Source organism: Dendrobium catenatum, unplaced genomic scaffold, assembly GCF_001605985.2.
Source record: "Dendrobium catenatum unplaced genomic scaffold, ASM160598v2 fragScaff_scaffold_621, whole genome shotgun sequence".
NCBI lineage: Eukaryota > Viridiplantae > Streptophyta > Magnoliopsida > Asparagales > Orchidaceae > Dendrobium > Dendrobium catenatum.
Window position 1 is genome coordinate 13,090,513 of NW_021319083.1, and position 17,092 is coordinate 13,107,604.

The window sequence follows — 17,092 nt, forward strand, 5'->3', positions numbered from 1 at the left end:
TGCAATCATCGCAAAAATTTGCAAAACAATTCAAGAAAATTTGGGCAACATGATTAATCAACTTGAAGAAAACTTAGAACGACTTAAAGAAAAGGTTGATTCTCTTCAATATAAATTCATCAACCATTATATGAATTATAAATTAGATCCTAAAAGAACTCCATCTACCTCATACTCTAATAATACATCTGTATAGAAACCCCCCACCAGAACTGCCCTCAAAACCCATAAAACCTACAAATGTCAACGTAATGTTCCCACCAACCAAGTTCCAACCCAAGACCCACCATCTGAAGCCCCCCCACCACAGAGCAAGCACCCCCCAAGCCAGAGCAAGCCCCCAACCACAGAACACAAGACACCCCCACCACAGAGCAAGCCCCCACCTAAGACAAAGCAACCCCCCCTCTATAGAGCAAGACCCCACCAAAAGAAAAGAGATGAGGAGCAAAATTCTTCAAATAAAGCTCCCACCAAGACTTACTAATAATAAATTATTTGTGTTGATAAAATTGAAGTCTTCCCTCGTTCTGCAAACACTTTAATGGAATATGAAGGAAAGAAATTCCTTAATCCAAAATAACAATTATTTATGGATGAATGCTTTAAAAGGTTATGTTATAAGTAAGTCAATTTAGATCATTAATATCTACAATTTTACTATGCTTTTACTGTTTTTTTGCTGCATTTTTGTTGTGCTTTTACTGTGTTTTCACTGTGTTTTCTCTGTGCTTTTACTGTGCTTTTATTGCGCTATTTCTGTGCTTTTTCTATGCTTTTACTGCGCTTTTGATGTTCTTTTTTTCGCAGGGAGAACCCTATTTTTCATTTTGGTAACATTAAAATTACAAGAGATGATATTGATGATCTGTTGACAAATCAATGTTTAGGGGACCACCATGTAGATGCATTTGCTTTTCTTTTATCTCGAAAGAGTAGTAAAATGAGAGATAAATTTCAAAGCTACTTATACATATCTCCATTATACTGGGTTAGTAGAAATCTTATTTATAATATATTAATCACATTAGTTTTCTTAGATAGCTGACTTATTATAGGTATACAAGGATTACAAACAAAAATTCCATATATTCATCCAACACAACAATCATAATTCGGTTAAAGAAAGCAATCTTATTATTCAACCCATTATCTTCAGTAAGCATTAGATCCTTATTATAGCTAGGTTAAAGAAAAAGTTGGGAAATTATATGATTCCTTACCCAATCCAGAACACAAGAATATATGTTATAAAGTTGTAAGTTCAAGTCCGATATAATTGTATGCAACTTATTTTCTCAATATGGCCACAAATGTTTTTAAAATTGTTTAATTTTTTTAGATAAATTTCTTGCAAGAAGACGTGACAGGTTCCTTTAGAATCGAAATAACAAGTTAGAATTTATAAACTGTCCATGGAATTCCAACTAAATCAAACAACATTGACTGCGGAATGTTTGTCTGCAAATATATATAGAAAGTCAATCTTTGAAAGAAAATGGACTGGGCATCTTATAAATAGTGGCAAAAATATATGCCAAAGTTGAGGGCAGAATTTGCATATGAACTTTTTTGTACAATGATCAAGTAAAATTGTAAATGCTGATAATTTTGTAATGTCAATGTAAATTGTATATTTTTAACTATATATTTTGTGTTTTATTAATTGTATATTTTTAGTTGATGTTTATGATAAAGAGCTGGAAAAGCACAGTAAAGCATAGTAAAAGTGCAGTAAAAGCGTAGTAAAAGCGCAGCGAAAGCGTAGTAAAAGCGCAGCAAAAGTGCAGTAAAAACGCAGCAAAAGCACAGTAAAAACACAGTAAAATCAAAGTCGAACAAAATGTAACAGAATTTTTTACCTAATAAATCATTGATACTCGTGTGCCTACAATACAAAATCTTTTATTTTTTTGTACAAACTTTAAGTACAATCATATGGTTAAAATATTACAATCGAATTGAGTTTAATAAAATGACAAGTTTGAAGGAAACATATCCATCATCATTCTTGTGTACTCGGCCCCCGTCTCTCTTGTTGGTATCCCTCTTATTGCAAGCTTCTCTCTTGTTACAGACCTGATCATGAATTTCTTAGTGAAGCATTTAGGCATGCTAGGGTATTTCTCCTGTTTTGTTGAAGGAATTTCTATTTTTGTTATTTTTTCATTCATAATAGGTATCTCTGTTGAAAAAATTAAGATAAGTAAAATAATAATAAAAAAAATGATCGCATTAAAAGCAAAGTAAAAACACAACAAAGCACAGTAAAAGCACAATAAAAGCGTAGTGAAATCACAATAAAAGCATAGTGAAAATTATGATTAATTATAACTCCTAATTTTTTACTTCTTCTTTTCCCAATAGGCCTTCAATTTTGCATTAGAGATGCCTTTAGGCCTACGTTTTAGTGGATCTTTAAATTTTGCATTTGGAACATCACTACTCTTTGTATTTCCAACAAACTTATGATTTTTAATCTTCCTGTTAAAAGCAAGTCTATATTTTCAATGATGTCTTTAATTGCATCCAACATATACTGTTCAGCCAATTCATTCCCTTGAGCTTGCGTGCTTATTTGATATGCAAATTTGCTAATATGATTTCTGAATATGAGTCCACTATGACATTCAAAGATATTAGTTCCTTTACATTTTCCCAAGTTACTTGAATATATACATTTTCGAGCTTTTGCTGACCATCGCAACAATATGTACTTCTCAGAGTTTTTCACAATATCAAGCTGCCTCAAAACCCTCATACAATGAGAACATAATAAACCTATTATTTCAAACATTTTACATGTGCATTGATTTGTACATTCGATTTCATCAAAATGAATAACGCAAGGTGTATATTGTTCTTTATTCTCTGTGTAATTAACTAAAAAAGTTGAAGAATCAGTTGACACATAGTCTATGCTCATTTCACCCACACCTTGAAGAAATTCATCCTAAAAAAATGTATATAATTTTCTTGAGTAAAATCGAATAGCTTGATTTAATATTAAGCTCCTTTTTATTATAGGTACTATTTCGAACTAGCTGTATTTGTAGTCCTCATCCTATTTATTCATGCGCTAGGACATCATCATCTTCTCTAAGCCAAGAAAATAATCAGTTATTGAGCTTATTGGCTTAGAAATGTCATGACACACATTATTAGTAGACTCGCTACGTTGCGTTGATTGAATTCCCATGCTAAAGTAGTCCTTATGGAATGTTGTTAACCAATTACTCCTTATCTTATAAAGATCCCCCAACCATTCATGGTTTTGAAGGTTTCATTCCATGATCATTTTAGTCAATGTTTTCGCAAACTCCTCTTCAGAGTCATACTTATTCAAACACCTATAGTAGAGTCCTTTGACTTTGTTGTTTCTATTGAAACACCCAACTTTTGATGGAACCTTTTTAGATATGTGCCATTGGCAAAGTCTATGACGAGTGCGGGGTAGTGCAACTTCGATGGCCCTAGCCATTGCCTGGTCCTAATCAGTAAATATTGTCATTGAATGTTTATCACCTATTCTTCATATGAATGTTGTAAATAATCATGTAAATGATTCAATTATTTCCTCTGACAAAAAGGTCACAATAAGTAAAATATTTTGTCAATGATAATTTACATCGACAAATAAGGCACAAACAAAATTATATTTATTAAGCCTATAGCTCGTATAAAAAATCATCACATCTCTAAAACAGTCATAATCTATCCTAGCCATCCCATCACCTCAGAAAAAATTTAACAATCTATCAAACTCATCAAATTGGACGTCCCATGCAAACACGTTGTCATCAACTTGTCGATATTTAAATAATTAAATCAAGGCATTAGTGTCTCCAAATTCAATATATGCTCTTTTCTCCTTCTGAATGAAGTTGTATGCATCCCTTTTAGTTAGGGGTGTCAATTTTTGACCTGACCAGAAACCCGACTCGAACTCGACCCGAAAAAATTCAGGTTCGGGTTGACCCGTTTAGCAAACGGGTCGGGTTCGGTTTCAGATTTTTGACCCGTTTCAAAAACGGGTCAAGTTCGGGTTGACCCAAAAACCCGAAATCAACCCGATACTGACCCGAAAATCTAGACCAACCCAGTTTCCACCCGCACTCGCGACGTCCCCAACTGTCGCACTCACGCAATGACGCGGTCCCGCACTCGAGTACGAACTCCGCCAATCTGCGGTCCGCTAGTCATGTGTGAACTCTGCCAGTCCGCGCTCACGTGCGAATTCCGCACTCGCATAAGGACTCATCCGTTCAGCCGGTCAGCCCGCGCCCCGAACTTGCATGGTCGCGCTGTCGCTTCGTCACGCCGTCGCGTGGTCCGCACTGGTGCAGTGTTAACCCAGTTCGGGACTCTGCCTTCTGCCACTCGGGTCGGGTCGGGTCACCCGGCAACCCGCGTGGGTCAGGTTCGGGTTGAAATGTTCGACCCGTTTGCAAAAATAGGTCGGTTTCGGGTTGGCCCGTTTAGATCCGGGTCAACTCGGGTTCGACCTGGACCCGACCCGTGAAATAAGAGATTAATAAATATTATTTGTTATCATCAAAATCATAAACTCGGAAGCCCGAGTTGTAACACCTTCAACTTCCTCAGTGAGGTATGAGAATGCATCAACTGTTCTAATCCTGGCTTCTATCATTGACTTCAAAATGGAAGCTCTGTCATCATCAATATTCCTACATGATCTCAGGAGGTGCCGGTCCTCTGGCCTAGCCAATTCATGATTGTGAGTTTCAATAATTTTTTGACAATCCAATTTCCAGATTCATCGATTGCAAACCTGATCAAAGATGGACGACCTGTTCTGGTTTCAGATCTTCTACATTTTTTTTGGGAATTAAGATCAAATCTCTTCTTGAAACCATCTTTTGAATAGACAAAGTCATTGAATTTAATCTTTCTAGAATTTGGCCAGTAACTATGATGGTCCTTGCACACATTAAAAATTTGTTTGGGATGACTTTTTTACTGCTTCTTAAAGCAACTTTTTAGTACAAAAATTTAAATTTTTATACTAGAAAGGTTCTTCAAGAAGCGGTAAGAAAGCCATCCCAAATGAAGCCTAAAACCACTATGATGGGCGTAATTGCAGTAAGCAGCATAAACTTCTTTTTCATTTTTAAATACAACTTGAACAAAAGAAGAAAGCGTAGTAAGAACACAGTAAAAGCACAATAAAATCATAGTGAAAGCGCAGTGAAAGCACAGTGAAAGCACATTAAAAACGTAGTAAAAAATAAGCAAAAATACAGTATAAGTTCAAATGATCTCTTTGAAAGCAAGTAATGTTAGTATAACACAATACAAAGTAAAGCAAGCAATGCCAGTATAACACAATACAAAGCGAAAGCAAGCAATATTAGTATAACACAATACAAAGCAAAGCAAAGCAAAGGAACTCTTTGAAACGTGCATTTAATTCGGAGCAACTTTAATAAGACCACAAACAAATTCTATACATCGCTTGAAACCTTTCCAAAAGCTTAGGATAAGATAGAAATTTATCGATAAGTTCAAACTAGCAGCTGATCCAGCAAAACTACCTTCCGATTCCTAAAAGTTTTCAAATCTGTGCTCAATATTCATGTCGTGTGAGCATTCCATCTCAGCGAAAATAGCAATTTCTTCCTGTTTTCCAATTTTGAACAGCTAGCTTAGGTTTTAAATATTTCCACTTTGGATCTTTCACAAATAATTTGATGCGTGCTGACAAAGACATAAAATTTTTTGTTTTGGGACATTTAGGCCATTTAAGGCAAACTCACACACACTACGCATACACATAGACTCGAACCCTAAACCTCTTAGTTTGAAGCCTAAGCTCTCAACCAATAGGCCAAGGAGAATTGTGTGACATAAAATAAAATAAAGATATTTATTTTGATATTATACGTGTATCATTCTTATTGTATTCTAGACCGAACTGACCTCCGGTCTCCACACCCAATAATTTGCCTGTTCGCTGGGTGGGTTTTCCGAATTTGAAGCGCATTCAAATTTCGTGTCTGCGATTCACACAATTTTCTTCCTTGCTGCTTCCCTTTTTCATCTCTCAATTCGTGGTATTCTGCTCTTGGTTTCTCTTCTTATAGATCTAGGGCATTATTTGTACGATAACGCTCATTTTGTTCGCAACTTTATAGGAGTAAATGGAGCGCTTCAGTTCCCAGTTATACGAAAAATACATCAATCTCAAGGTATTTTCCCATCGCTTCTGTGAGCTAAAGCAATCTTTATGTCCTGGAGTATGATCTGCTTCATGTTTCTATTTTGTTTTATATTGTCATGGCTTATGATCGGCAGAAGAGGAAGTTCTCTGAAATTGAAGACAGTAATAAAAAAAGAATATCTGATACGTTGCAATATCAATCAGGTATTGTGGTTTCCTAGAGTTTAGCTCGCCATTTTCTTGATTTCGCATTAAGCAGTGAGGAAGCTGGACTCACGTTCTTTTGCTTGCAATATGCTTGATGATATGCGTGAAATCTGTACAGTTCATTTTGTCGTTGTAAACATTTTCTATTTTCTTTTTCGTTAGCTTCAGTTAAGTTTGAGGGTCATTTTAGTTTTAAGTGGTTGATAGTTAATTATCTTGCAGCTATTGAACTGCTGATTGAAGATTTGAAAACTGAAAATGAAAAACTGCGTGTGAAGATGTAAGTATCAGTATAGATGTGATTGTGGATAAATCTTCCAGAAACTTCATGCTATCGTAGAGATCAAATAAGAGACCATGCAAATTCTAAGTTACCTGTTGACTGTTTGCAGAGTTTCCATGCAGAAGCAATACCAAGAGAGCCAGGAGCTTCTGCTTAAAGAGAGACAGAAAAGTATGTAACAATTTTGTTAACTGAATGTCTAGTTCCTATTCGTTTTATGTTCATCTTTTGAATTGGCAGGATTTAATAATTTCCCCTATGGCTTGGAGTCTTCATTCTAAATTAGTCTTCTATATACTGAAAACTTGCCAAAGTTTACTACATTTAGTTCCTTGCATCATTGAATAATATAGGTTTACCAATGAATGAAAGGAGTTCAAAGCAAATTCTTATGCTATTTGATTTATAATAGCTTCATTCTAAATGTATCTAAATAGTTTAGACCCCTTTTATTTTCCATTTAAAGTTGGCGCTATGGTTCTGGGAATCTCAAGGTTTATCTGTCAAGCTCGTTCACTTCATTTCTTCAGTCCATAAACCTCATTTTGATATTAGATGTATTCCCTCCAATTCCATAATAAATTATACACAACAAGATTATGATGCTTTTTGGATACATAATTTATCTATGTAATTAATGTATGTATGTACTGGTTTTTATGATTATTGAAGTCAATACATGTGGCATATATTAAAATTTTCTGTGATCTTACATTTAAAGATTACTGCTTGGGTACTATATTGATGTAGTTTATTTGATTGTGATATAACTACAAGGCTAGTTCATAGTCATTAGAATGTTTTATTACTTATTTGAGCCTTAATATTGTGCTGTTTTAACAGCAAATGAGCTCTCCAGTGAAGTAAACAGTCTTAAAAAAACATTAGCAAAGAAGATTGATAATTTAGAAAGTGCGTCATTGAGATCTCCCTGCAGAAAATCCAGCATCAGATTAGAGGACTCAAATGAATGCTTACCAATGAAGAACAATCTAGATACACCATCAGGACAGAATTCAATTCAAAGTGAAAATGCTGCTATCACTCTGCATGAAATTGATAATGAGAATAGATTGGTGGTAAGCTGAACAATTTTAGGGTTATGCTTCGTTTGGGACAGCTTTCTAACTGCTTCTTAAAACAGCTTTCTAGTACAAAAATTTTAATTTTTGTATTAGAAAGTTGTTTTAAGAAGCAATAAGACAGTCGTCCCAAACGAAGCCTTAGTTGATTGCATGGCTTTTATATTAGAGTCTGGCTGATTATGATAGGTTTATTTTGCCCATTTTATTAGTTTCATGATGAGCCTATGATTGTATCTCTTCAGCCAGACTGTTGCAGAAGAACCAAGAGTAATTATGGTATGCTTTCTATTGTAAATTTAACCTTCATTTTCCTTTTTACTTTTTTTATTGTTCTATATCTTTTGTCTCTTTGATGTCCTGTGTAATAACTCAGGAACTGGAACTGACAGAAGTTACAACCCTTGTGCATTTCATACTCTTGTGGAGCTCCTAGTTGGCATGAAAATTTATGTGGAATACCAAACTGAAGGACCATGCTTTTCGGTTATCCATCAAATGAGTGGTAAAATTTGATTGTAGTGATTTTTCAACTTCATATATGTTACCAAGCTTATACTATGTTTTATATATATATATGGCATAGCATTGTTATTTTTTATTTATATAGTTTATTTTAATTATTTTCATTATTTCATTAAAAAATGTTTAAGCCTGTGGAACAGAGAGCACACCATTCACCCATAACGAGGTGACATAGATTAAATATGAAAAGTATACAATAATAATAACAACATCAAGCTTTTATCCCACTACGTGAGGTCAACTACATCAATCTTTTTTCTCCATTTTTGTTCTGTTAAGAGTCAAATTCTCATTTAAATCTAATAAAGAAAGGTCATTTTTAATATTTTTCTAACCAAGTATTTTTAGGTCTACCTCTACCTTTCTTGACATAAGCCAAATCTAATACATTTACTCTCCTAATTGAATGCCATCGTTTTATGTGACCAAGCCATGTAAGGAGACTCTCTAACCTTATCTTCCACAGGAGCTACTCTAACTTTTGTGTATGCTTGTTTTGTATCCTGTTTCTAAGAGTAAAGTCACTTATCCATTTGAGCATCCTCATCTACGTAACATTTAACTTAATGTTATGGCTCTCTTTTAATGGCCTATATTCTACACCATAAAACATTGCAGGTTTCACCACAAATTTATAGAATTTTCCCTTAAGTTTGAGGGGGAACTTTTCTATCACACAATAAGTCTGATGCATTCGTCTACTTCAACCATCTAACTTGAATTCTATTAATAATATCCGCATCTATTTCACCGTCACTCTGAACAATCAACCCAAGATATCTAAAGCATATACTCTTATCAATGACTTGATCGCCCAAAATCATAATCCCCCACTAGATCTATTACTGCTAAAATTACACTCCATATATTCGATTTTAGATCTACTAAAATGAAAACCTTCAAACTCTTAGGTTGAGCTCCTTAATTCAAGTTTACCTTCAACTCCCACTCTAGTCTTGTGAACAAGAAGAAAACATCAGCAAAAAGCATACACCAAGTACAACCTCTTGCAAATTTCTAGTAAGAACATACATGACTAAAGCAAAAAGATGTGGGCTTAAGGTTGATCCTTGATGTAATCTATTTTTCCTTAATATACTTTTCATATATTTAATATGAAAAGTATATGAAGGAAATTTTGGTAGAATCAGGAAGAACAAATCACAATTTATTTATTTTAGCAATATTTTGTTGTCCTATGTTGTCATATGTTGTTTGGTACAACTAAAATGATTGCTTATCTTTGAGATAGGGAAAAACTTATCTATATGTGTTTTCCGTTGTTGTGAAGCAATGAAGGAGGTTCATGTTCAATATAGTGCTTTTTCGTTGCATATTTGGTAAACCTCAAAATTGTTAAATGCTGCATTTTTAAAATAGCATAACAGATAAGGAGTTACTAAACTAAATCAGAATGTTGTGCATAAAGATTTTATTACACTAAAGTTAACTCCAAATACATTATTTTAAATAATGAATGAGCAGGAAGGATTAGCGAATTAGGTCCCTAGATAATAGGAGTAAGTCTAATGGATATTTTTTGTTTATTATTAATTATTCTCATTATTGGCATGAAATGTTTGTGGGCATGTGGAACAAAGAGCACACCTTGCACCTATAAAGAAAGCAAGTTGATTTAATATGAAGAGTATATGCAGGAAAATACGCAGAGTCAGGGAGACTAATTCATAGTTTTGTTTAGTAATATTTTGTTGTTGCTTTATGTTGTTTAGTATAAAAGTCACTGCTAGCCTTTAAGAGGACAAGCTGATCTTCTTCTAGATCTTCTTCTATGTTTCCTGTTTTTTGAGGCCATGAAGGAGGTGCACGTACAATTCAATGATTTTTTCTATCATGTTTCTTACAGACATAATATTTGTTAAATGTTGCATTTCTTAAAAACATAGCAGCTAAAATGATTTACTAAATTAGGCCTACATAGTGTGCATAAAGATTTATACAGCCTACAGTTAACACCAACTGCAACTTTTATAGTATTGACTACGAAGGATTAGTTTAAGTGGGCCCTACATAATAGGAATAAGTCTAATGGTGATAATTTAATGGACAATTGTTGGGCTAGCATATATCATAAGAGTAACCAAATTTGGGCAGCCCTTTATTCTTAGTTTTTATGGTTCTTAAGAGGAAAAATACAGTAGTGTCATAGCTATTAAATTGCTTGGATTTTGTTGTTACTTTTGAAATTACATAATTTCAGTCTAAACTTCTATGAGATTTGTCAGTCCTTTATATTTCTATCATTAAAAATTAAAATTAATAAAGTGCTAGAGCATCCTATTTGAGCAAGATACCAAAATTTCACCTAAAAATTTTTCTAGTGGGTGATATTGTTGTTGATTCGGGTGAGTGAGGCTTATTTATGGTTGTTGTGTTGTGTGTTTAATACATTACAAGTGGTAGACCAACAACAACATCAAGCCTTTGTTCCACTTAATTGATAGACCAAATTAAATAAAATAAGTTGATCTAGTATGTAGGCATATTTTTCTATACCAATTATACCTTACTGTTGAGGTTCTGTGGTGCCATTATGCATTGTATGGTGCACATTATTTTAAACATAGGGTGAAACATTAAAAAAGTTATGAATGATGTATTAAAAAATATTGTCGGAGAAAAATATCCTAGTGCAAAAAAGCATTATGAATGCCATATAAATAGAACATAATTTTACTTTAATACATTAAATATATGCACCATTAAAAGAGAAGCATAATACTAAGTTAAGTGTTGCAGAGATGAGGATAGGATACAAAATGAGCATATTCGTGAAAAGGTTGGAGTAGCTCCAGTGGAAGATAAGATTAGTAAGAGTCGCCTTAGATGGTTTGGTCACATTAAACGGAGGCCTTTCGATGACCCGGTTAGAAAAGTTGAGGTATTAGATTTGACTTATGTTAAGAAAGGTAGAGGTAGACCTAAACAAACTTGGTTAGAAAATATTAGAAATGATCTTTCTTTATTAGATTTAAATGAGAATTTGACTTTTAACCGGACACAATGGCAAAGAAGGATTCATGTGGCCGACCCCACGTAGTGGGACAAAGGCTTGATGTTGTTGTTGTTTGTTGTTCTTGTACATTAAATATATGCACCAAAGGCCCATGCAAATTTACTTGTATCATATAAATTTAACAATGTTATCTTAGGAGTTCATGACATTGTACAATTCAGGTTTAGACCAATGACTTGTTTGAATAAAGAGGTGAAGTTGGGAGAAGCGAGCGGAGAAGGCGATCTTGACGGAGAAGCGATTCCTGGCAATTTTGGAGGTTCTTTGGCATCCGGTGGTTTCAGGCCTACGGAGCACCTTGGTGCAGCTTTGGCATCTCAAATTTTCGATTAGCAAAGCGGAGCAGAGAGGACAAGGCGGAGCTGAACGGAGCTATCGAAGCGAACGATCTGATCGGAGTGAGCGAAGTGGGTGATCTGAGCGATCGGTGCAGATCTGAACGGACCGCCGTTTTGGCGGTGCTCGTACGTCGGCCCGGTGTGGCCGACGGAGGGTTCTCTGGTGGTAAACCTTTTGTGGATTCTACATTTCTGAATATGTGTAGAATGGAGTTCTTGAAGTGGTTTTTGGTTGATTGTTTTCTTGCAATAAGGCTTGGAAAAGAGAATTGCTTGATTCTGTTGATCAGTTGTGTTCAGTTGCGATTTGTGATTCTCCTAGTAAGGATCGCACCTTACCATCGTGATTTCTGGAAGGTTTTTCATATCCGGGTTTTCTTTATCTTAGTTGGTTTTGGTGGATATCTGAGTGGTTTTATTGGATATTTTCAGCTTTTCAGGAAGGATTTATGCGAAATTTATATTAGCTTCTTGGTTGAAATTGAAGCTATTTTATCCAGCAACTCAGATATGTTCAAGAGGGAACAAAAGATTGGAGCTGAAAGTGTAATTAATCCTTCATATAGTTTCGAGGGATTGGATATTATGTTAAGTGCAGTTTTATTTCCCAATGTCGTCGTCTATGCAGTTTTTTGGCTGCCTGTTGCTTTTATCTTATCGTTGTTTGGATTGACCAAGGATTTCATTTTGGGATATCAGTTTGAGAACGTTTGCGTTAAGCAAGGTTTTGTAGCTAAGTGGAAGTTTTGGTTACTAAACTTGGAGCTTTTGTGGGGCGTTTCTGATGGCATGAGATTTGAGAAACTATTCTTGTGCTTAATCGTCTCTTGGCCTATTGATGTTGGAGCTGTTGTTATTGCTTCGTCAACATTGTTTGGATCGTTTAAAGGATCTGCCTGTGGATCGACTATGTTGAGGAGGTTGTTGATTGATGTTTGTAATGACGAGGTGGTTGTTTGGTCACTTGTTTTTCAGTTGTTCTTTGAAGATCAAGTCTTATTGGTTAAAGACTTTAAGGATTTGAAGTTTTTTGGTTTTTCTCTTGTCATTGTGATGAGAGTGGTGATGATTACTAGTTCGGTTGGCTTTAGCAATGATGAGGTCGGTTATTGGCTTCTTGAGGTGGTTGTCAGTGTTATGGTTTTACAATGGAATAGTACTGGTGTTGTTCTTGCCTGTATGATGGTTGTGGTGATGATTTTCAGTTTGTATGACTTTGCTTGTGAAGAGGCTGACTCTTAGACTATTGAGGAGGGAGATGGTGTTATTGCGTTGCCGTCATTGATTGTTTCGTTTTTGGTGGCTGTTGTCGGTTGTGTGGATGCAACAACAGCAATTTCTACTTTTGATTGGAGTTTGTTGGACCCTATGATTGATGGGGGTCTGGTTGATTTTTGGATAGCTGGTTTAGTAGTTGTTTTTATTTTTTTTTAAAACTAGTTATCATTTGCTTGTTTTGCTTATAGGCTTCTTATACCTTCCCAAAACCATTATGATGCAATATGGGATTTTTACTAGGTTTCATTTTCCATCTTTTGGGAAAGCTGGAATACTAACCAACCTTTTAGGTTGTTTTAATATTTGGTATCTCCATCACCCCAATGGATCTAAAATGAAATTTAGTGGATCGCATATCCATTATGATAGTTTTAAAGGGTTTGCTTTTGCTTTATAGATTGTATTAGGTTTTTCTTCTTTTAATGCAATTTGTATTTCTTCAAAAAAAAATAAATAAATAAATAAAGAAGTGAAGCAACAATGGTAGGAAATAGTTTCAATCAACTAGAAATGGACATGACTAAGTCTTAATTCTTGACCTTGATGTTGTTGTTGTCGTATTTATTACCGTGTCATGTGATTTATGGAATGCATGGAATGTAGGAGTGGAGTCGAGAGTGTCCATTTGTGTAGCATGTTTATTTGATTTATCTTTCAAAATATTAATTTTGTGCAAGACTATCAATATACTTTTTTAGTTGTTCCAGACATTTTTTACATGTTATAAAATAAATCAAGTGGTCATTGAAAGCAAAAAGGATTGCAAAAAATAAATGCATGCAATTAGATCTATTCAAATTACATTAGCATGCCAATGATAATGTTATACTACGCATTAACTAAACTAAAATGCATGCACTAGATTTAATCAAATTGGATTAATATGATGATGAATAGTATTAATTATAAAATCATTTGTGTGTCTGAATATTAGTAGATATATAATGCCCATATAATTAATATAATTAATTAGATTGCATGCGATATATGCAATAATACTTATAAAAAGGATTAGAAGTAATTGACAGAAACTAAATTCAAGTTAATATCATTTAGGAGTTAGAGTCAGCCAACATAACAGCTTTAAAGTTGAGATACATGCTAAATAGAGATAAGGAAGATCACTAAAGATCATGAGAAAGTCCAAATAATGAGGTAAGTCTAACAAGGATCATTAATAGCTAATTAGAACTATCTTTAAGATAATGAAAACATTTTAGCTCTGTAGGATCTGCCATTTATTCCCATAGTTATGCTCCATATATCTAGCATAACATCAAGAAATGAATATTCAAAACACCATAAATCTGTAGCGATTGTTTTGAAACCTAGAGCCATGCGATTTCCTTTGTTGAAAGTGGCCTTTCGGTAGAAAGTTGGATTAGCTACAAGTTCTCGCGCAAATAGAAATTCTTGATCTCAAAACCTAAATAAGCCCCAATGTTTTTAATTATGGTCCATGGAAACTCTGGTTATATCAACATACTTTTGGAAAAACTCATTACATTTTCTTCATTAGAAACACAATTGAAAGAGGTTTTTTCTTCAATAGCCCGTTTTATGTTATCTTAGGTCTATCTCATTTCTCATTTCCTTCTTAAACTTTAGATATTATCTAATTGCATTGTACTTTTAAAATTCGACTATATTATAATCAACTAGCTTGAAGTCTACTAGTTATTATTTCATTGGTGCTTGCTTAATCGTATGCCTTTTTCATGATAATAAAAATCATATGAAACTTTTTCAATTCTTCATTAACTAGTTAAGCATAACCATCATTTTCATAGTGACTCTTCATTTCATGAAACCTTTCCTGAAACCCATATATTACATTAATTTAAATCTCCGATGAATTGGTTCTCTAAAGCGAATTGACCTAACATGTGGATTTTGTTCCTTTTTGTAGTTTTTGATCAAATCATGCAAAACACCATATGCATGCGGATTATTGATATTGCAAATTTTGTCTCTGCAATCTACGACCATTTTTCTTGATGTTGTATATCAATTTATTTAGTTTTTACTACTGATGGAGTGATAATTTTCTATAGAACAAAACTTAAGGTCATCTTTTTGAGACTTAACAAACCATCTAAACAGGTTAGATTCATTCAAAACCAAGATTGTAGGTGTAATTATGATTTTGCTTGTTCAATATATCTTTGAACAGAGGACTATCTTTGCATAGTTTGCCATTTACAATCTGATCAATAATGCTAATGCTAATGCTTTCACAATTCAACGAAAAAATCTTTTAAATATGACTAGCCTCATCTATACATATTACTCATTTACTTGCTCTTTTTTTGGTTCTCTTTTTTCTATATTGTAGGAATGAGGTTTTAAATTTTAGATAAAAAAACATTCATTTATTTTTTTGCAAGAAATTAACTGTTTTGGCATTTGTCCGAACAAACAATGCACTTGATATCAAGGTTTAACATTGCACAATTGGATATTGAGGTCGGTTTTATTTATGAGACGAGGCGTTGAAGCTCAAGGCGTTTTGAGACATAAGCCTCAAAATTAAAAAAAATACATAAAGTGAAAATAATTGTTACAAGTATTTTTTTTTTTTTATAAATACCCAAATACTATGTTAAAGGATAACATATTAACTTTGTATTGAACTATAGAGTAACAAATTGTCATACATATAAAACAAAAAATTACACGAGATATAATTGGCAAGTGATAAATTTCACGAAATAAAATTGAATTCTAAATATTACAAGAGCAAAACAATATAAAATATAGGAATTACATAAAGATATCATATAATATCAAGTTCAACTTTAAATTCCTTCCTTCTCAATTCCCTACCCATTCACATTTAATTCCTTAAAAAAAATAAAATAGTTGGCATTAACTCGTAAATCATGCACTGTCATCATTGAGAGGATCTTTATTTGAGTCATTATCATAATAAAGTGCTATTTCTGCTACCTCATCATGTGGAGTACAATGCCTCCCAGTATGCTTCTTCATTTATTTTAGTCATCTTCTGTTTTTATAAATATTTGTCATTAACATAAATATGAGAATAATACTAAACAATTTTAAGAGGTGGTGGTGATGGTGCACGACTTCCATGAGATCCCCTGCAGCGGCTACGGTGGTTTTATTTTCCAGCATTAACAGTTCAGTTTTGACCTGTATGCCATTTCCTTTTTGTGATCAATTGACTGTTCAAACTTATTCATCAAATAGTTTGTCATATACGAATCATAGCTGCAATGAAAATTGTTAAGCTGTTAAATTTGTTCTCACTGCGATCAATATTGAACTTTTTTAGTATGTTCATTATTTAATTCCTGTTAACTGGTCCTCCAGGTTTTAAGTTCACTCTTAGCTTGATGAGAGACAGCGACGGACGAGACGAAAAGTTGCTTTATCGAGTTTCTTCACTGGGAACTATAGAGAATGTGGCTCTCGAATGGATGAAAGATGACATGGTTTTCGGCTTGGCCATGTGTCCTGTTTTCTTTGATAGAGTATCTAGAGTTGTTGGCCATAAATGCTAAATTTATTATTATTATTATTATGAATGTTGGCCGGAAAGATGCTAGAATCCTAATGCTTTGTAATTGATCAGTGAGTGATTGCTTTGTTGCACAAAAATGTATGGTAAAATTTTATACATTGGATAACATGATTTAGGCTTCATTTCGAATGATTTTCTTACTGCTTAAAACCACTTTCTAGTAAAAAATAAATAATTTTTTTTACATTAAAAATTTATTTTAAGAAGTTGGATGAAATCCTTCTCAAATGAAGTTGTAAAATATGTCAAGATGGGCTTGTTGCTTTTTTACTTTACGTTAATATTAGTGTAGGGGTGTAAACGAAATGAGTCGAGTTTAGACCCTTATCGAGTTCGGTTCGTTTCATGGAAAGCGAGCTCGAATTGAGCTTGACAGTTGACCTCGAACTCGAGCTCATAAACTTGAAACGAGCTTGAGCTGGCTCGACAGTCATGGGTGAGAATTTTTAAATTTAGGTGGGATTTTTAAAATTTTTAAAAATTAGGTTGAATTTTTAAAACTTAGATAAAATTTAAAATATATATATGAAATGTTTAACATTTAAATAAAAATTAGGTGATTATTATTATATTTATATTTAATAAATAAAATAAAATTATTTTAAAAATATTAA

The 17,092-nt window shown here is 33.7% G+C and overlaps 1 protein-coding gene across 4 annotated transcripts; it reads left to right on the forward strand.

The window, feature by feature from the left end:
• Positions 1-5,935: 5,935 nt before the first annotated feature.
• On the forward strand, positions 5,936-16,607 carry LOC110097640. Of its 4 annotated transcripts, none has more exons than XM_028695161.1 (9): positions 5,936-6,074; positions 6,156-6,209; positions 6,316-6,385; positions 6,611-6,668; positions 6,781-6,842; positions 7,515-7,750; positions 7,966-8,032; positions 8,130-8,258; positions 16,268-16,607. In XM_028695161.1, the coding sequence occupies exons 2-9, from the start codon at positions 6,162-6,164 to the stop codon at positions 16,456-16,458; spliced, it is 861 nt and encodes a 286-aa protein (XP_028550994.1). In that variant the 5' UTR covers positions 5,936-6,074; positions 6,156-6,161; the 3' UTR covers positions 16,459-16,607. The 4 variants fall into 4 exon arrangements, with proteins under 4 accessions (XP_028550994.1, XP_028550995.1, XP_028550996.1 ...); XM_028695162.1 differs by having other exon boundaries at positions 5,960-5,978; XM_028695163.1 differs by having other exon boundaries at positions 5,991-6,209; positions 8,130-8,274; positions 16,268-16,403.
• Positions 16,608-17,092: the final 485 nt, after the last annotated feature.